Source organism: Schistocerca piceifrons, chromosome 1 (assembly GCF_021461385.2).
Source record: "Schistocerca piceifrons isolate TAMUIC-IGC-003096 chromosome 1, iqSchPice1.1, whole genome shotgun sequence".
Classification (NCBI taxonomy): domain Eukaryota; kingdom Metazoa; phylum Arthropoda; class Insecta; order Orthoptera; family Acrididae; genus Schistocerca; species Schistocerca piceifrons.
The window spans coordinates 357,962,426-357,983,864 of NC_060138.1; the positions used below are offsets into that span (position 1 = coordinate 357,962,426).

At 38.4% G+C, this 21,439-nt stretch overlaps 1 protein-coding gene across 1 annotated transcript in view; it reads right to left on the reverse strand.

Annotated features, from left to right (window-relative positions):
• Window positions 1-3,816: 3,816 nt before the first annotated feature.
• The window catches only part of LOC124784817, a 54,260-nt gene continuing 36,637 nt past the window's right edge, over window positions 3,817-21,439 (reverse strand). Inside the window, exons 3-5 of the mRNA XM_047254131.1 lie at window positions 11,892-13,474; window positions 5,084-5,221; window positions 3,817-4,194 (exon numbers count right to left, since the gene is read on the reverse strand). Of these exons, the coding sequence (XP_047110087.1) occupies window positions 4,114-4,194; window positions 5,084-5,221; window positions 11,892-13,474 (1,802 nt within the window). The 3' untranslated portion in view covers window positions 3,817-4,113. The remainder of the gene's footprint in view (window positions 4,195-5,083; window positions 5,222-11,891; window positions 13,475-21,439) is intronic.

Genomic DNA, 21,439 nt, shown 5'->3' on the forward strand with positions numbered 1-21,439 from the left:
AAAAATTACCTATTCAATCTTGACTGTCACCTTCATGTATTTTCTTGATGCTGTGGTCCAGCTAAGCAGGGCCACTAATTTTGACCACTAAACGACTTCTCCGTCTGCAGAGGGTCGAGGACTGTAACAGAGCTCGTACTTTGTACCAACTCGCTACAAAATCATTTAACCATGATCTAAAGAACTCTTCTATGTTTAACTATTCTCATAACTCATTACAACATAGAACAGATCACTTATTGCAACATGCTTGTAGCCAGTTTCTACGTGATGCTTCATCTCATGACATAATTGACGAGTCAGTACATCTGAGATTACTTTAAAAAGATTTTGTTCCACTGCGAAGCTATTGTCTGGAGTCCACAGCATCCACAACCCACGACTGCAAAATGTAAACGGCTTTTACATGCAAGTAAAACCACTTGTTTGCCATTGTATCCTGTTAATGCACTGTGCTTTGATTTCTCCCTTCACAACCGCACGTAAGTTCAAAAAATGCATACACAGTATGCAGTCTGCTATTTAATAGTTACTACAATAAATTTTCAACTTTCACGAACATCTTTCATTGGCCTAAGAGGATAATAATGAAACCTCTATATTGACACTAGACAGGAAGTAAATGTGAAATCTGTCAGATGTTACAAAAAATACGAACTAAATTGAGAGGAGGGGATCAATTTCAATGGGTAGAAGACAACAGAATCACTAGAACTATTTGTGACAAAGCAATAATTTTACTTCCCCTCTTCTTTTGCCATCTGCCTCCTTAAAATTCATTTTTTCACTTCTGACTAATTACCATTAACATACACGAGTATGATCTGCATTTTCATAAAAGAGAAAGGTTGCTCCTTAGTCTTAAAGAATATAACCCCAGAACTAATTTTGTGCCTAGTTTTACGTATGTAATGGATTTTCTAATTTATTTCAATTATGCCAAGTTAGTATCTTTTGTTACAGGGTGAAATCAATTGTTTCGTAACTTCAATTCTATTATTTACTTATAAACAAAATATAAATTCTCTACTAATTATAAACATTTGGAAGATGACTACTATTAATCTTAAAGTATCTATTTGGTGCTGTTCGAAAACATGTTAGCAAAGCCAGCCCTTAATTAATTTCAAAGTAATTAAAAGTTTTGTCAAAAGTATTGTTTGCAAAACAATATGTTAATTTCATCATTTAAACAAATAATTTGTCCTAAACCATGTAGTCGAAGAATCTGTTAAAAGGAACGAATTTTTCAATGTATTCAGTTAATTTAATGAGTTAAGTTTTAATTGTAATTTCTGTAAATTTAACTTTGAACAATGTGTAATTTCAGTACCTATTATTGTGAGGATATATAAGGGCCCGACGGGACAGTCAGTCCATGGCCGATTTTCAGTCAAGAACCTGTGTTGGTTACAACAACAACGCATCAAATTAACTGTGAAGTAAGTGCAACACAATTAGGCTGTGTGTCAAAGCAATGGCAGTGTCTGTTCAATACGTACCGCAATATCCTGCAAGACTTGTGAAACGTGTCGTTAAGTTTTTACTGCTCGTAGATGTACAACCGTAAACTATGGATGTTCACCTGCAAACTATTAATGAGGCTTGTCGAAAGTGAAACAACAGTGCATTGGCCATATAACTGTGTATTATTGGGGGGTTGTGAACAGTGAAAGTAAATAACTGTGAAACGCAAATGTGCACCTATCGGCTACATCATACAAAGTAGTCAGTGCTGTACTTCCACACCCCATTCTTCAGCCAGTGTAGCAAAACGATACGTCGACACAGAGCAATTAACGAAAGAAACAAAGTAGGCGAACCGTCACATGTTCTCCAGTATAATCTTAGGAAAGTGAAATACTGGCCACTATTTAAAAAAATATTGTGAACAGTTCTCAGACAGAAGAGGCAAACAGATTTAATTCTTGATGTCTATGATAGGCAGAGTATATATATTTTCGATAATTTAAGAGGAAGACCAAAAATTAAATTTCTGAACTGGAAGTGTGTGCAATTAAGTAAATATTACGAATACACAAATGTTGAAAGTTTGGATACATTTTCTGTCTGTACAACAAGTTTAATTTATATGGTTTCATAAATTTATTTTATAACAATAAGGATTAATTAGGATGGATATGTGATAATATATACATATAAAAGAAAGTCGTGTTAGTTACACTATTTATAACTCAAGAACAGCCGGACCGATTTGGCTGAAAATTGGTGGAGAGGTAGCTTAGAACCAGGAGACGGACCTAGGATACTTTTTATCCCGTTCAACCGCTACAAAACATTGTATAACAAAAACGCATCTGACATGGAATAACAAAATGCAAATGACAGCTAAACGTCTATGGGTAAGTATCAGTATATATCATTAATTAAAAATTTAAAGAAATAATTTGTATTTTCTTTGAATCATCATTAACAATGCCGCGACCAAGACGATCAAATATTATCCGCCAAAGCCGTAATGCAAGAAGGGTACAAAACATTGCGAATGAAAGGACTGAAGAACAACAACAAATTGCTCACGAATAGCGCCGCGTTAGTATGGCTCGACTTCGTGCTTCTCAATCACAAGAGCAAAGTGAGGCAGCCCGTGAAACGGCTCGGTTGGCAATGCGAAATCATCGAGCGAACAATGGAGATCAACATGTAGATAACTTTTGATGCACAAGAAGAGATTTATTATGATTTGAATCGATCAGCGTTTATATACGATTGCAGCACTGATTACTGCTTGCATCCTTGCGTTTGCATTGGGCCGATGAACGTTGTTTGCGAGTATTGCTGACCATCGGTAATGGTCGAGTACCTGTCGAAGAATTGGGCAGATTGATTTCATTTCCTCATAATTTCTGTAACTGTGTCTCATCAAAAGACAAACTTATCAACAAAGTATTCCCAAACATCATTACTAACTACAAAAGTAATGAATGGTTGAGTGAGCGAGCAATTTTAGCGGCTAAGAATAAAGATGTAGATGACCTAAACTACATAATTCAGAATGAGATCATTGATAAAATGCATTCATTCAAACCTATTGACTGTGTAACAAATGAAGATGAAGCCACCAACTATGCAATTGAATTTTTAAACTCCTTGGACGTGCCTGGCTTACCACCGCACAATTTACGCCTTGTTGGCTCCGTAGTAATCATGCTTCGAAACATAAACCAACCAAAACTGTGCAACGGAACGCATTTGGTGGTAAGTAAATTGATGAACAATGTTATTTAGGTGACGATACTCAAAGGAAAATTCGAGGGTGAGGAAGTTCTCATTCCGAGGATCCCGATGATCCCAACCAATATGCCGTTTGAGATTAAAAGACTTCAATTTCTGATCCGTCTTGCATTCGCCATGACCATTAACAAATTACAAGGCCAATCCTTGAAAGTTTGTGGTTTAAATCTGATATGTTCATGTTTTTTCACATGGTCAATTATATGTGGGATGTTCACGGGTCAGAAGACCATCTGCGTTGTTTGTTCTTGCACCTGATAATAAAACAAATAACGTCGTGTATCACAAGGTACTTAATTGAAGAGTGGAAGCTATGCACCAGAAAACATAAAGAATAAAGAATCATTAAAATACTTAATTTTTTATTTGTATTTCCTAATAAAAAATTGAACTTAACATCCAAAATCTGATTATTTATTGGTTTTAAGGCGGAACAGAGTTCGCCGGGTCAGCTAGTATTTAACATTGTTAGTAGCAGTTAACTTTGTGAGTTGTTGATATATAATCATCTTTTTCCCCATCAGAAAAATCTTTATTTACTTTTTTTAGGAAAATAAAGTATGTACAAAAGATATAAAGCTGCACTACAAAATAATTGTGTTAAAATGATCAAAAACATTTTTCATAGTTACAATTACAAAAGTTTCTTCAAGAGACACATGAAAACAGTAGCAAAATAACTAAGTTCAGGTACATCTAAGTATCAATACAATTTTACCAAATAAAGACACATCCTTAATGCAAGCATAAAGTAAACATCAACAAAATCACATCAATAAATTTTAAATGTTTTCAGACTGTTATATGAAAAGAACTGTATGCACACAATTAATACTGCCATCAATACTCCACAAAAAACTATTCTACAACCAATTCAAAACTGTCAATTGTTTCACACATGGAGTTGAAACACTTTGCCCATTCATCAGCTTCATTTGTCTGCAATAAAGTAAAAACAAGTGAATGTCAATAAATTTATATTAAACTAACACAAAGGTAGGAGAATCAAGCAAGTTGAAGTAAATACAATTTTCAAGGTGTAGGAACATTAATACAAATTTATCTTTTAATGCATGGGACAATATAGGATCAGATTGCCTTCTTTCCAAAATACATTTTACCAAAAGACAAATCAACAGACTAGGGTAGTAGTTGAATTTAAATAAAAATACATCCAGGCATCAGACATTATATACGTAGAAAAATAAAGGCTTTAAAGTGAAACTCAGTAGGATTGTATCAGCGCAACAAAGAAGAATATAAGATATATTCATACAGATTTATTCAGGAATTACTATTTGCTCACATTTTTTTTGGGTGTGAGAGAGTACAGGGAACAGAGAGAATTAGCTGTACTTTACACACTAACACAGAGTGGATGGCGATATACTGTCATCATGAGATGATTTCTGAATTGTCAGTTCTTACATAGGGAACCAAAGGCTAAAGTAAAGGCAAACAAACAACAGTACAACTTGTAGCTGAAAAAAAATAAATTTTTTGAGTTGACGTACATTTTGATCAGAAATTTGAAAGATTAATATGGAAATAAGCTCTTTTTCACTACTAGGGTAAACCCTTGCCCTAGGAACAACAATTCTACAGGCTTTTCTTGCTTTTCATTTAATTTTGTTGTTACGAAAAATGATATCAACAGCATGTGCAGTACAATAAGGACATAATCAAAGATCAAGACAACCCACTGTACAATATTCAAAATATCCAAATGAAAGCATTTTCCAAAAATTCTGCCTTCAATGTTTTTTTTATATTTAACTACAAAATGAAAATATTCTACGTATTAATTTATTCGACTAGAAAGTATCACCTTGGGTGGCCGATGTGTTCTTTTGTGCTTTTTTGGGACAATTTCTTCAGCTTCATCTTCAGAAGAATCTTTTAGCTCTTGTACTGGCTGCCTCAATCTAGTCCCAAGTCTTGGTGTTCCATAACTTTTTTGCACAACCTGTAATAATTGCAATTTACAAAATAAGCAGAACCTTTTGTTCAAATGCATGTGCAGCTACAAAAAACAGTTTTCGCCGTTTTAGACACGGTGCCCCCCCCCCCTCCACACACACACACACACACACACACACACACACACACACACACACACACACACACACACACACACAGTGTGTGAGAGAAGAGAGAGAGAGAGAGAGAGAGAGAGAGAGAGAGAGAGAGAGAGAAAATGGGGCACACTAAATGCTTCGGTTCACCATAGCCTCTCCACATGAAGCTTTTATTGTGCACATAGCTCAGAACCCAAGAATTATTATTTTTGTAATTTTTTCCTTGTGTGTAGAAATCAGTAAGTATAATTTACATCAAGAATATATGTTAAAGGGGCACTGCACTGAAAATACTGCTAAAATCTATGGAGGCATTTGAAAGAGGTTCTTACTGGCAACCAGTATCTTCAAATGAAGAATAATTATTTAATTACTGTAACACTGTTACCAAAATAAGTAATTAGTTTTTCTGTATATTAAAATTAGGCTTCACATTTGACACCAAGGAAGGGGGTGGTGGGAAGACCTATTTTGGTTTCCTTCAATAGACACAATTTAGTATTACAATTACTGTTTCAAGAGCAACATACAGTTCTTTAATAAAATGATATTTTTTACCACATTGCTGTTCCCATAATTATCTGTAACACCCCCATTTAAAATCGGACTGCTAGAGATCGGATCATCTAGCATCGTTACAGGTTATTGCAGTAATCTGCACAACTGGCCTTCACTGAATCCATTTGCCGGTACAGTAGGCACAAACATAATTTTATACTCACTTTTTGGTAAGAGTAAGTACTGCTTGTCATTACTCGGTATATTTTGGTGATTTACTGAGTATCAACCCACAGCAACAGGGTCACACTCAGCCGATACAATATTTTCAGTACACCAATTTCTACTACACTATTCCAAGGATGACACTCTGCTGACAGACAATAGCCCTCACTCAGCACTCTCAGCAGCCAACAACGGATTCTTTACCTATCCTCAACCTGTGTGGGCAAAATATGGTTTTCTCCGAGTTAAGGGACTATGCATCCCTTACATATCAAACTATGATAACTTAAGAATGACTTGGTTTGGAGACTGTAACCTTAATACTGTCAGTAAATTGCTGAAAACTTAAACAGGCTAAAATCTTGAATCTGAGAGAAGCAAAGTGGTGGTGGTGGTGGTGGGGTGGCGGGGGAACACACTAGGAGGAGAAAAATACACTAGATACATAAATTAAACTTCACCATAAGATTAATAAAAGATTATTTAAAAATTAGAATGATAGCATGGAAAAGTGAATGTATGGGTGATAAAACAACAAACAGTGTAAGATGTCGCTACACTGAGATGAGAATTCTACTGAGTGCACACAAGAAGTCCAAGTGAGGCATAATTTTACACATTCATATGTAACTGAGGCAGTATCTGGCAACACCACTTTTGTTCTTAAGAAGCACTTATATTTTATTAGTGTTATTTAAACAAAAGTGAATTTGTTACCTAGTTTAAGTGATCATTTATTCTGTGATTCTATTTTGCCTCAGACAGAATAAATCTATATTTCTGAATGACTATCCCAGAATCCAAAGCATAGTATCCACCAACTGCAGGTTTCCTACCTTATGGCTCCCAGAACATAAGCGCCCATTATAAAACCAGAGAATGCTGGGACTGCAAGGGGAAAAACTGTTGTAAGGTCCAATACAGAAAGAAAGAAAAAACAAATCTAAAATGTCAAGACATTACGGAAGAGTATCTAAAAGATGTCGACAAGACACCGGAGTCACCAGGTAGAAATCAAATCTCTTTTTTCATATCACTGCTTTTCAAAAAGCTGCAAGTTTTCAAGAATATTTCCCTGTTCCACAACCTGGTAGTTGTTGGATTGAGAATTGTTTCACTAATGCAGAAATCCACGAAATACAAGGTATAAATCTCTCAGATATAGAACAAGAACAACTATTGGAACTATCCTGCAATACTTCACGGAAAAACATTTTCAAAGAAAATGAACTTTGTAGCTTTTGGATGTGTGTGAGCAGTTGTATAAAAAAGGCATTGCAACATTTGATGCCTTTCCCTACCACTTACATACGTGAGCACACCTTTTCTGCTCTTTGTAGTATTAAAATCTTAAAGTGAAATCGTCTTAATGTGGAATCGAATCTAAGATTGATGGTGACAAAACTTATTCCAGATTTCAATGGAATTATGGAAAAACACTAATAATTTCATTCCTCACACTGCTGTGCCACAAATAAGTACATGATTTGGGGAATTCTTGTAAATTTCACACAGCTATGGCTGGAAAGTAGTAGTTAAGGGACCAGCTGCCACATCAGATGACAGGAGTGAGCAACATTAACATTTTGCAAATGATTCCGCAAGGCAGGTTACGACACTGCTCATAACCTAGAATGCATGGCCTGGCAGGCACTGTATACATATGTGAAGTAAGCAGGGCAGCACAGGGCACCAACGTGCTGTGAAGAACCCATGTGTTGTAGTTACGACAACACTTAGTGATGTGTGTATGGGCCGAAGTGGGCTGAGGAAAGGTGACATTGTAATTATCAAAGAGCACTCCATTTGTCCTCTCCAGGGCAACTATGTCAGAAGCATCAGGAAAAGACATATAAATCAGTGAGCCTGAAGGTTACAAGTGGGCAGTCATGTCACCATTCTGCCCGCATCTAGTACCGGAGAAAATGACGATAGTTTAAGTTGCAGGCCAACCACGACAACCTTATGGTGATGGACATCAACAGCCTGCTGAAGATACCTCCAACCTCTGCTGCATGGACGATTCGTCACTGGGGCAGGCACACCTTGGAGCTACACTGGCTCAAGGAGCAATAAGGCTGCTATCTTCCGCGCTCTGCATGGCTTCAGCCAGCAGACTGCAAGCTGCCATCTGCAGAGATGGGGTCAGGGTGTGAACTCGCAGCCTCCAGGGTGCAGTGCTGTCTGCTGGCACTGAATGAGCTGCTCTGCGTGGATGGATAGAGGCGCGCTTGAGGAAGCACTAAGCCGTGTTCTGGGCCACAGGCACAGTTAACACACACAGCAGCTACTTAGGCGAGGCGTGGCGTGAATAGGAGCGCTATGTCCACAAGGCTGGGCGACCAGGTACCGACACTGTAGATTCCTGCATTGGAAAACTGTGCAGCACCATCGCCAAGTCCAGCAGAAGGTCCACTGTGTATCTTCAATGTAATAAAGTCAATGGCACATTTGCCTGTGTTTCTCTGCATGCATCAGCGTGTCATCCCTGTCTCCCAAACCATACCTCTCAGTCATTCTGACATATAGCAACCATAACCCATGAGCTCAGGGGGGTTATAACAATTTGGTATCAGAAGTGTTTGTTCCAGTTTCCAACACAATACATTGCTTCAGAAAGTGTCCGTCCACATCCAACACTACTTTTTGGCGAGAGAATGGTTTTTTGTGAATGGTGAGTAAGGCAGTGGCACTTGACATACATACCAGCTCAGCACAATGTGGTACAGTGAGTTAGTTTTATTTATTTTTTACGTTTGCTCTTTTGAGAGTTACTGGTGCGAGCTAAGGTAGAAGATTTTTAAAGTTGCTTTCATGAAGCCAGAGGAACCCGTTGACTTATCTTTGTTTAGAGGTAATGGTGGATGAGATAATTTAGTGCCAGTGATATGTCCATTTTGAAATTTGTCCAGGCACAAGTTGCCATGTACCTGAGCTGTAGCATCTGTTTGTTCTGAATGTAGATGGGTGATGATTCTATGGAAGAATTAATTTGTGTTTACATTTTTTTTGTGTAGGGTTGAATGGAAGGTTGGTGTTTTATCAGTGGCATTATGGTGAAAATAGCGTACGCAAAATGATGGAAACACATGTTAGTGCGGCAGATGCTGTTGCTGTTGCTGCTTTAACTCAGCAAGTGGAAGTGTTAACACAACAGTTTGAGAGCACGAAGGAGAGAAATTTCGAACTTAATCACAAGTTAGAGGCTTGTACGGAGAGCCATGATCAGTTGCAATCAGAGTCTCAGGAAAGTGTGTCTGGACTTTCCACACCAAACACCAACGTCTCATGGAGTTGATGCTCTACCTGTCGGAGTCATTATGAATTGTTGGGGGACTCAAAGTATATTTCTCATATTGACAATTCCTTTGTTGGGGAATGGCACCTCCTCGGCGAAACTAGCATCTGAGAAGAAATCAGGATTAGTCGGAAGTTGTTACTGAGTCTTCTGACATATATGAACTCTATTATTAAAGTTATTTCCATGAAGTTCTTGGTGTAAATGAACATGGTAAGGATGGAATTTATGACATTGCAGAATGAGATGTGCGCTTTTTTTCAAGACACCAACTTCATGCTGAATTTGTCGTATGCTGACTTGAGGATTCACAGCTACGGCAGCAAGCACAGCAGCTTTGTCTGTTCATGTTGTATGATGATTTTGAGGTCTTGCATTTAAACTTTTCATTTCATGTAGAGAAATGGGATGACCAAACATCTAGCAACAAGGTGGTGGCTCGTCAGGAAATTGTCTGCTGTACAGTAGTTGAGCCCAAACAGAATTTTGCCTGCTTACAGCAAATTACAGTACAGGTACAATTGAAGACAAAGTCCGAAAATTAGTCTGTGATCATATTTTTGGCACTTTATTTTACAGGTCTGCCTTGATCACATAAATTTTTACACTTCACTATGACCAGTTTTGGCTACTGCCATCTTCAGATCATAAAATATTTTGATGTTGATACCACATCAGAATATTTTATAATCTGAAAATGGCAGTAACCAAAACCAGTCATAGTAAAATGTAAAAATTTATGTGATCAAGAAGGACCTGTAAAATATACATACACTGGAGTATAACAGACATAATAACCATAACATTCCCTAACATTACTGAACATGAAAATGCAAGTTACTGAATTATTTCCTGTCAATGTACTTTCTCTGTGGATCAGCAGCATGTCTATCTTATTGTCATACATCATACATTTTTACGTAAAAAAACTGCATTCACAGTGTGTACTGCGTTACTCTGATCCACAACTACACTGATTAGCAGTGTACTGTACACTAAAGCAACAACAAATCAGGTGTGTGTGGAGAGGAGAGGAGTAACTGTGTTCACAAGAGTCACAAATCATAAACAATACCCACTACTACAGCACATTTGGTACGTAATGTGTACAGTCAAGACAGTAAACAGCTCTCTTTCTTCCCAACCTGTGTACTCTTTATTGCTTGCACATCCATGCTCTATTGACAAAAACGGCACAGTGTAACACATTCTTGAATAGCTCTTGGAAAGAGTAAGTGTATTCTTGAACAAAATGTACATAGATCCATTTAAAAAATTAACCTCTGCCCGGTATCTCCCATGTCTATGGGAAGAGACAAAACATATACTCTCAACAAGAACTATCCAAAGATGTTAAAAAACATTGGTTGGAACAATTTTTCCATTTAACACACTAGAAAAAAGTTATTCTGGGTGAGTAAGATAAATGGGACAACCTGTTTAACGAATGTGTTACATTTTGATAACCAGTGGAAAGTATAAAAACTGACCACATGCTTTTGACCTGAAACAGTATTCTGATTTGGGATTTTCCACATTACTGTAGATTGATGTCTAGATAGTTCCAACTAATAGTCTATAGTAAATTTGTATTGTGAAAAATTCTTATGTATGTTTCCTGATGTCATTGTGTCACTTCCAAATAATATAGCAAACAATCATTTTAATTATTGGTGCTTTTTAAACTGTTAATATTACTTACACCTACAATAAAGAGTTTGATCAAAAGCTACAAAATAATGGGAATATGAGGAGGAAGAGCTGTTCTTATTTTCATTTTGTGACTTCATAGTTTTGTCTCCCCCCCCCCCCCCCAACCCTTTCTTTTAATACATTCTGAATAAGTTGCCAAATTCTATGTCACTGATACAGAGATGCAACTGAGTAAAAATCTAATCAATAAATAATGTGAATATTATTGGTGGTGGTTGTTGTTCTTGTCTTCAGTCCTGAGACTGGTTTGATGCAACTCTCCATGCTACTCTATCCTGTGCAAGCTTCTTCATCTCCCAGTACCTACTGCAATCTACATCCTTCTGAATCTGCTTAGTGTATTCATCTCTTGGTCTCCCTCTTGGCGGTGGTAACAGTGCCAAAATTAACAGCAATCCTATCTGCTTGTATTGAGGTCATGTTTGGATTTCATCAGCAAGTAGCACACTGCCTAACAACTGCTTCCCCCAATTAAATTTCCCAGCAGAACATCGCATTATTATTTTAATCGCTGTCACCACTGTCCAGGTGAGATAATGAAAATTTATGAGGCTAAAACAGATATGATAGAGTGTATCAACTTGATGATATTAGCTTACCTTTACAGTTATTTTGCTTTGTTGATTGGTCAACTTTTTTTTTTTACTGCAGCAGGTACTGTCTTAAAGAAAATTAAATGCAAGCTTAAGCTAATATCACTGGCCTACTGGCCAATAAAGCAATGTGAATACCTCAATAGCTCACTCACAACCATACCGACAAACGCAATTTATTTCGTATGACTCTTTTTAGTGAAGTAAGTACCATAAAATTATGGAGTTTACCTTCTTTTGTAGTGAAGAAATTGCTACACAGTCCTTGTGTTTCTTCTGCAGTTGCTGATGTTCACTTTCATATTTTTCATCATCTTGAGACTCGTGAACTTCATCTTCAATATCAAATATGGTGGGTGTGATGGGTTCTTTAACTGGAGAACTGGCAGGAATACAAGGTTTTCTTTTTAAAGTACTGCCTGAACTTTCGGTTTTTCCACTCAGATTTGTTACTGCAGCAGGTGTGTTTCCAACTGTTTGGAGGAATTTTCTTTTTTTAACTATTGAAAGGGCAGGGAATCTGAAAGGCTGTGATGCATCTTTCTTTTGACTGACATCTTTGGGGGTTGAACACTGAAATTTCCCCAACTTATGAGAACTTTTAGTAAATGTCTTAGCTGGTGAGAAATCTCCATCTTCGCTATCAGCGTCATCATCAAAACCAAAACAATTTGAAACATCTAGATTTCTTTGTGTTTTGTCACATTGTTGCTCAGCTGTATCAGATGAAAAGGAGGGCTGTATATTTTCAGAATGACTGATTTCAATATTTTCCTTTTCAGCATTAAAGGATCTAGCAGCCAGTTGTTTGGCTGGAGTTTTCTCTGTAACTGGAATTGAATAATTGTTTCTTGAATTACCTGCAATATGTGCTGGACTAAAGAATGATAGTAGTTTCCTTGATACTTCATTTTCTTTCATTCTTGTATCCAGCTTACCACATTCTGAAACTGAAGGAGAACATACCGGATTTATTTGTGTCGTACATGATCTAATTGACTTTACTTGTGGTGATGGATGTAATGAAGACAAAAGGTTCCATGTGTCACCTTTCCCACTAGTTTTGGTGGGTGTATTAAGGACCTGCACAGTTTCCGGAGAACCAACATTTTTAGTACTACTGTTTGGTGTGCAGTGTTTCATTCGCACTCCAGTGCTAGACTTCATTAATTCATCACCTGAAAGATTGTTGAAGTGCACTGTCTTCATTTTCATCTTGGCTGTATGTAAAACATTTGAAAATGACTTTCCAGAAGAAAGGTTCAATTCTTTACTTCCTAACCTATTTTTTGGGTTTGATTCAGGTATCAAATTTTTGGAAATTTTATCTTGCAGTGGTTTTCTCTTCTTCTTTGCTGGTAAAACTTCTTCTGGAGAATCTATGATCTTTCTCTGGACACGTTTTCTTTTACTTTGTTTCTTGGTCTTGAGTTTATTTTCATTAACTTCGCCCTCATCTAATACAAACTCGTACACATCTTCATTTGCTTCATTTCGACTAGTTTCACTCTTTTTCATAGTGTCCTTTGTCTCTTTGTGGTTAAAGGAAAAGGAGTCCGGCAAGTTTTTTCTAGACACCTTCAAACGATTAGTTACTGAACATAACCTGTTGTTCTCAGAATTTTGGTACCCAATTGGCACATAAACAGAAGACTTAACATTTGCCACACAGCTATTTGTTTTGTCACGCAGCACACACCTTGATGCAGAAATATTTCGTGTCTCCAATTTACTGATAACATTTGGTTCCCCCTTCTTCTTTGAACAGCCAGCAGCTATCCTCCTTGTATATCTGCTGCTGGAAACTAAGTCACCTGCAATGTGCAAACATTTCCCATTTTAATCAGTTCTGTATAAAAACAAAGCTGATGCCCACAGATAAAAGAATAAACAAAAATATTGAAAGTTCATAAATCTGCTGCATCAAGTTAAGGTCACTGTACAGTAACAAAATTGTGTTGTGCAATAAAGTGAATGTTTGAATATGAGTAAGGGCATTAGGATAACAACAGGAACATTGATATTATCTGGGAACCACCTAAGGAACAATGTACCTACCTCCTTGAGGTTAAGAAAAATCAGCAAATAAAATAGTCTGCAGGACAAATACAATATTGTGATTTTGATCTATTATTACACTATCCTACCAAGACAGAAGAACCAGTTAATATGATGAAATTTTAGTGCACAGTCGTGGACCATGCTGTAAGGCCATCGTTAACACACTGTACTTAACAGATGCTCTACAGAAAGCCAAGAGGGATTGGCTGCTAGATATCGTTGACTGTAAGCACTGTTTACAACGGCTCATTATAAAGCCCGAGATACACTGAAGCACCAAAGCAACTGGTATAGACGTGTATTCAAACACAGAGAGATGTAAGCAGACAGAATACGGTGCTTCAATAGGCAACATCTATGTATGACAACAAGTGTCTGGGGCAGTTGTTAGATCGGTTACTGCTGCTACAATGGCAGGTTACCAAGATTTAAGTGAGTTTGAACATGGAGTTATAGTCAGCACACGAGCGATGGAACACAGCATCTCTGAGGTAGCGATGAAGTGGGGATTTTCCCGTACGACCATTTCCAAAGTGTACCATGAAAATCAGGAGTCTGGTCAAACATCATATCTCTGACAATGCTGTGGCTGGAAATGACTGAAGAGAATCATTCGACATAACAGAAGTGCAACACTTCCACAAATTGCTGCAGATTTCAATTCTGGACCATCAATGTGTGTCAGCTTGTGAACCATTCATTCAATGGATATGGGCTTTCGGAGTCGAAGGCCCACTCGTATACCATTGACGAATGCATGACACAAAGCTTTCCACCTCACCTGGGCCTGTCAACGCCAACATTTGACTGTTTATGACTGGAAATGTGTTGCCTGGTCGGACAAGTCTCATTTCAAATTGAATAGAGTGGATGACGTGTACGAGTATGGAGACAACCTCATGAATCCATAGACCTTGTATGACAGCAGAGGACTGTTCAAGCAGGTGGAGGCTCTGTAATGGTGTGGGACGTATGCAGCTGGAGGGATGTGGGACCCTCAAAATGTCTAGATACGAATCTGACAGGTGACACGTACGTAAGCAACCTGTCTGATCACCTGCATCCATTGTGCATTCTGACAGACTTGGGCTTCCAACAGGACAGTGTGACACCACACATCCAGAAATTCTACAGAATGACTCCCGGAACACTCTTCTGAGTTTAAACACTTTCGCAGGACACCGAACTCCCCAGACATGAACATTATTGAGCATAACTGGGATGCCTTGCAACATGCTGTTCAGAAGAGATCTCCACCCCCTCTTACTCTTGTGGGTTTATGGACGGCCTTGCAGGATTCATGGTGTCAGTTCCCTCCGGCACTACTTCAGACATTAGTCGAGCCCATGCCATGTCAAGCTGCAGCACTTCCACATGCTCGCAGGGGACCTACATGATATTAGGCAGGTGTACCACTTTCTTTGGCTCTTCAGTGTATAATGTTTAACATTCTACAGAAAACAAAAACAAGATGGGTTAAATGCATAATTTAAAAAAGGGCTGGAGCTTAAACATGGGTCAACAATAAAATGTCGGTTAAAATTATAAATGCTAGGTCCCAAATAGGTGTCTGCGACATATATAGCACATATGTAGTTAGTTGAAAGCAGTATCTGAAAACACAAAAAAAGCCATAGGTATAAAAGGCTTGTGAAAACAAGACCAACGAATTGCTAGCTGCACGAGGCCAGTGAAAGAAACAATGGACAGGGAACATCAGGACATGAGAGATCTACAACAGCCTGTCATACAGTCAAAATCAGATGTTTGGTGTAAATTCATTTTGTTCATTCAGAAGTTTTGTGGAATGGTGTTTCTTATTCCCATAGTTCTCTATTTCTTTCAAAAGCCTCAATAAGCAGGCATTTGGCTCAATGTATGACTTACTTGTAATATATCTATGATGACACAGTAGGCTTGTGTTCAGATGTCCAAACACAGTTTTATACTGCAGATGTGTATGTTTCCTAAACCTAATATTAAAGTTTACACCTGTCTGTCGAATTAAAATGTCACAATCAGCACAATCTATTTTACAGAAGTGAAACTGTTTGTTACCTTTCTTCCATCTAGGCCGCAATTTCATAGTATTATTTATTTGAAAGCCACATCTAACAGCCATGTTGCTCAGTTGGTTCTCTAGCTGTTGAACAACTTTTCTGTTACACGTCTTCTGGACAAAATTTGTGTTACTATTCACTGCTCCCTGTGTTCGAGTATTTTATTTTCTTTATACAGTAGTATGTCAAAGCTCTCTGTGTACTCATTTACCACAGCTAACTGTTTTAGCATGTTTAGTTCTTTACATATTTCTTGGCTTTCTAGTGGAAAGTGAATAAGTCAGTAAACCACACAAGGGAAGGAGATGCAGTGTATGGCAGGATTTGGCATGAATAATGTTATCGGTGTCCTTAGGTTTCTATAGATGCTGAATGTATTACTATTTTTAGTTTTAGTATCCTCAGGTCTCAAACTGGGGCTTAGACACAAGATGGGTAACAAATGTAACATATTTTCAAATTTAGGCATCTATAAAACACATTGTAACGATTGTCAGAAATTTTATATTGTACAGACAGGTGTAAACTTTAACATTAGATTTAGGGAACATACTCATCTGCAGAACAAAACTGCATTTGGACAACATCTGAACACATGCATACTGTGACCAACATACATATATTACAAAATGTAAGTCATACACATTGTGCCAAAGGGCCACTTATTGAAGCTTTTGGAAGAAACAGAGAACTAAGGGAATAAGAAACATAAATCCATAAAATCTCTTAATCAACAAAACAAAATAACACCAAATGCCTATTTTTGACTATGTGACAGGCCATTGTAGTTCTCACATGTTCTGATATTCTCTGTCCAATTGTTTCTTCTGCTGACCTCGTGCTGTTAGCATTTTAGCTGACTAGGTTTCTGCAAGCCCATTGTGCCTGTAGCCTTCAACTATCTTCATTATGTAAAACATATTTCACAGCTACCTATTTGAGAGCTGGGATTTATAATTTTCATTAACACTTTATTGTCAACCCATGTTTAAGCTCTAGCATTTGTCTTCTGCTTTTTAACTCTTCCTGGTTTGTTTCATGTAGAAGGTTAAACATCATATAACTAAATTTATAACAAGTCATTGTAAATAGTGGTTACGGTTAACACTACCTAGCAGCCAAGCACCCTCGACTGCCAATACTGCAGCCGTTACGCACTCTGTGTTAACGACAGCTCTACCTCATACGCCATGATTGTTGATGCCAGTCAAGGCCGTAAATTTTATTTTATCTTTTATTAAGCTCAAGAGAGAGTTATGTAGTTTTTAGATGGGTCTCAGATAACATGAACCAATGCTACTGCTTAAAATGTTCTCATCATAATGCTCTCACTCATTCCTTTTCAGATCAAGCTGATGATTGAAACACACAAAACAGGACACAGAATAAAACACATATTTCCCATCACATACTGTTCAAAAATGTCTCTGAGCACTATGGGACTTAACATCTGAGGTCATCAGTCCCCTAGAACTTAGAACTACTTAAACCTAACTAACGAACTTAGAACTACTTAAACCTAACTAACCTAAGAACATCACACACATCCATGCCCGAGGCAGCATTTGAACCTGCGGCCGTAGCGGTCGCGCAGTTCCAGACTGAAGCGCCGAGAAACACTCGGCCACAGCAACCGGCCCATCACATACTGTGTTGATTTTCATATATTGATTGTACAGTGGTGACAGTGCTGTTTGTAGCTTAAAGAATAGGTAGTGGCTCAGTTAACAATGTCCATACAAAACGTTAGGAAATTATGTAATAAATGTGGTGAAATGAAAGAATGTAAGTGAAAATTGTCCACATACGCTGACTACGCCATGTTGGTGAATGATGTTGCAGTCTTCAATCCACAGACTGATTTGATGCTGCTCTCCATGCTACTCTATCCTGTTCAAGCATCTTCATCTCCAAGTAACTACTGCAACTTACATCCTTTTGAATCTGCTTAGTGTATCCACCTCTTTGTCTCCCTCTACAATTTATACCCCCTCACTCTTCCCTCCAGCACTAAATTGGTGATCCCTTCTTCTAGTCAAGTTGTGCCACAAATTCCTCTGCTCCCCAATTCTATTCAGTAACTCCTTGTTAGTTACATGATCTACCCATCTAATCTTCAGCATTCTTCTGTAGCACCACATTTCCAAGGCTTCTATTCTCTTATTGTCTATACTGTTTATCATCCATGTTTCACATCCACACATGGCTACACTCCATACAAATACTTTCAGAAAAGACTTCCTGACACTTAAATCTATACTCGATGTTAACAAATTTCTCTTCTTCAGAAACACTTGCCTTGCCACAGCCAGTCTACATTTTATATCCTCTCTACTTCAACCATCCACAGTTATTTTACTCCCCAAATAGCAAAATTCATTTACTACTTTAAGTGTCTCATTTTCTAATCTAATTTCCTCAGCAGCAGCTGATTTAATTCGACTACATTCCATTACCTTTGTTTTGCTTTTGCTGATGTTCATCTTATATCCTCCTTTCAAGACACTGGCCATTTTGTTCAACTGTTATTCTAAGTACTTTGCTGTCACTGACAGAATTACAATGTCATCGGCATACCTCAAGGTTTTTATTTCTTCTCCCTCGATTTTAATTCCTACTCCAAATTTTTCTTTGGTTTCCTTTACTGCTTATTCAATGTACAGATTGAATAACATTGAGGATAGACTACAACCCTGTCTCACTCCCTTCTCAACCACTGCTTCCCTTTCATGCCCCTCGACTTATAGCTGCCTTCTGGTCTCAGTACAAATTGTAAATAGCCTTTCACTCCCTGTATTTTACCCCTGCCACCTTTAGAATTTTAAAGAGAGTATTCCAGCCAACATTGTCAAAAGCTTTCTGTAAGTCTACAAATCCTGTATACATAGATTTGCCTTTCCTAAACCTGGCTTGTAGAGTTAGTATTGTCTCGCGTGTTCCTGCATTTCTATGGAATGCAAACTGAACTTCCCTGAGGTCAGCTTCTACCAGGCTTTCCATTCGTCCATAATGACTGTGTTAGTATTTTGCAACCATGACTCATTAAACTGACAGTTTGGTAATTTTCATACCTTTCAGCACCTGCTTTCTTTGGAATTGGAATTATTATATTCTTCTTGAAGTCTGAGGGTATTTCGCCTGTCTCATACAGCTTGCCCACCAGATGGAAGAGTTTGGTCACGGCTATCAGTAGTTCTAACAGAATGTTGTCTACTCCTGGGGCCTTGCTTCGACTTAAAGACTTAAGTGCTCTGTCAAATTCTTCATGTAGTATCATATCTTCCCTCTCATCTCCATCTACATCCTCTTCCACTGCCATAATATTGGCCTCAGGTACATTGCCCGTGTATAGAGACTCTATGTAATCCTTCCGTCTTTCTGCTTTCCCTTCTTTGCTTAGGGCTGGTTTTGCATTCATACAAAAGGTCTCCAAGTTTCCTGTAGGTGGCATCTATCTTACTCCTATTGATATATATTTCTACATCCTTAAATTTGTTCTCTAGCCATCCCCCCTCAGCCGTTTTACAATTCCTGTCCATCTCATTTCTGAGGAGTTTATATTCCTTTTCACCTTCTTCATTTACTGCATTTTTATATTTTCTCCTTTCATCAATTAAATTCTATATATCTTGTGTTACTCAAGGTTATCTTCTAGCCCTCGTCATTCTACCTACTTGATCCTCTGTAACTTCACTATTTCATCTCTCAAAGCTATCCATTCTGATTCTACTGTATTCCTTTCCAATGCTCCCACTGAAGCTCTCAACAACCTCTAGTTCTTTCAGTTTATCCAGGTCCCATCTTCTTAAATTCCTACCTTTCTGCAATTTCTTCAGTTTTAATCTACAGAGCATAGCTAATAAACTGAGCTCAGAGTCCACATCTTCCCCTGCAAATATCTTAAAATTTAAAATCTGGTACCTAAATCTCTGCTTAATATTACACACGCATCAAAAATAGTTTTGTATCACCTTGGTTCCGAGAGTTCCAGAACCTGATAGAAAACTGGACTAGAGATCAACATAAAACACCATTTCCGCCCTTTTTATTGCTCATGAAAACCACACACTGCATTTTGTACCACCATACAGTGAGACCTTCAGAGGTAGTGGTCCAGATTACTGTACACACTGGTACCTCTAATATCCAGTCGCACATCCTCTTACATTGATGCATCCCTGTATTCGCCGTGGCATACTATCCACAAGTTCATTGAGGCACTGTTGGTCCAGATTGTCCCACTCCTCAACGACGATTTGGCATAGATTCCTCACAGTGGTTGGTGGGTCACGTTTTCCATAAACAGCCCTTTTCCATCAATGCCAGGCATGTTCGATAGGGTTCATGTAGGCCACTCTAGTTGAGCGATGTCGTTATCCTGAAGGAAGTCAGTCACAAGATGTGCACGACGGTGGTGCGAATTGTTGTCCATGAAGACAAATGCCTCACCAATATGCTGCCGATATGGTTGCAATATCAGTCAGAGGATGGCATTCATATATCTTACAGCAGTTACGGCGCCTTTCATGGCCAACAGCAGCCTACGTCGACCCTACATAATGCCACCCCATAACAAAAGGGAAACTCCACCTTGCTGCACTCGCTGGACAATGTGTCTAGGGCATTCAGCCTGACCAGGAAGCCTCCAAACACGTCTCTGACGATTGTCTGGTTAAAGGCATATGAGACACTCGTCGGTGAAGAGAACATGATGCCAATCCTGAGCAGTCCATTCAGCATGTTGTTGGGCCCATCTGATGTGCTGCATGGTGTCGTCGTTGCAAAGATGGACCTCGGGAGTGAAGTTGTGCATCACACATCCTATTGCGCGCAGTTTGAGTCGTAACGAGACATCCACTGGCCGCAGGAAAAGCATTATTGAACATGGTGGTGTTGCTGTCAGGGTTCCTCAGAGCCATAATCCATAGATAGCGGTCATCCATTGCAGTAGTAGCCCTTGGGCGGCCTGAACGAGGCATGTCATCGAGAGTTCCTGGCTCTCTGTAACTCCTCAATGTCCAACATAACTTTGATTCACTCACTTCCCTTGTTGAGAGCCCTTCCTGGCACGAAGTAACAATGTGGACGTGATCGAACTGCGATATTGACCCTCTAGGCATGGTTGAACTATGGACAACATGAGCCGCGTACCTCCTTCCTGGTGGAATGACGAACTGATCGCCTGTTGGACCCCCTCCATCAAATAGGTACTGCTCACGCATGGTTGTTTACATCTTTGGGAAGGTTTAGTGACATCTCTGAACAGTCAAAGGGATTGTGTCTTTGATACAGTATCCACACTCAACATCTATCTTCAAGAGTTCTGGGAACCGGGGTGATGCAAAACTTTTTTTGATGCGTGTATAATCAATCTGAAACCTGGTGTCTCCACTTCCTCTTTCATTCCTTACTCCAAGTCCATATTCACTACTACTTTTCCATCTCTTCCTTTTCCTACTATCAAATTCCAGTCCCCCATGGTATTAATTTTTCATCTCCCTTAACTTTTTGAATAATTTCTTTTCTCTCATCATACATTTCTTCAATCTCTTCATCATCTGCAGAGCTAGTTAGCAGATAAACTTGTGCAACTGTGGCAGGCATGTGCTTCATGTCTATCTTGGCTACAATAATGTGTTCACTATGGTGTTCGTAGGA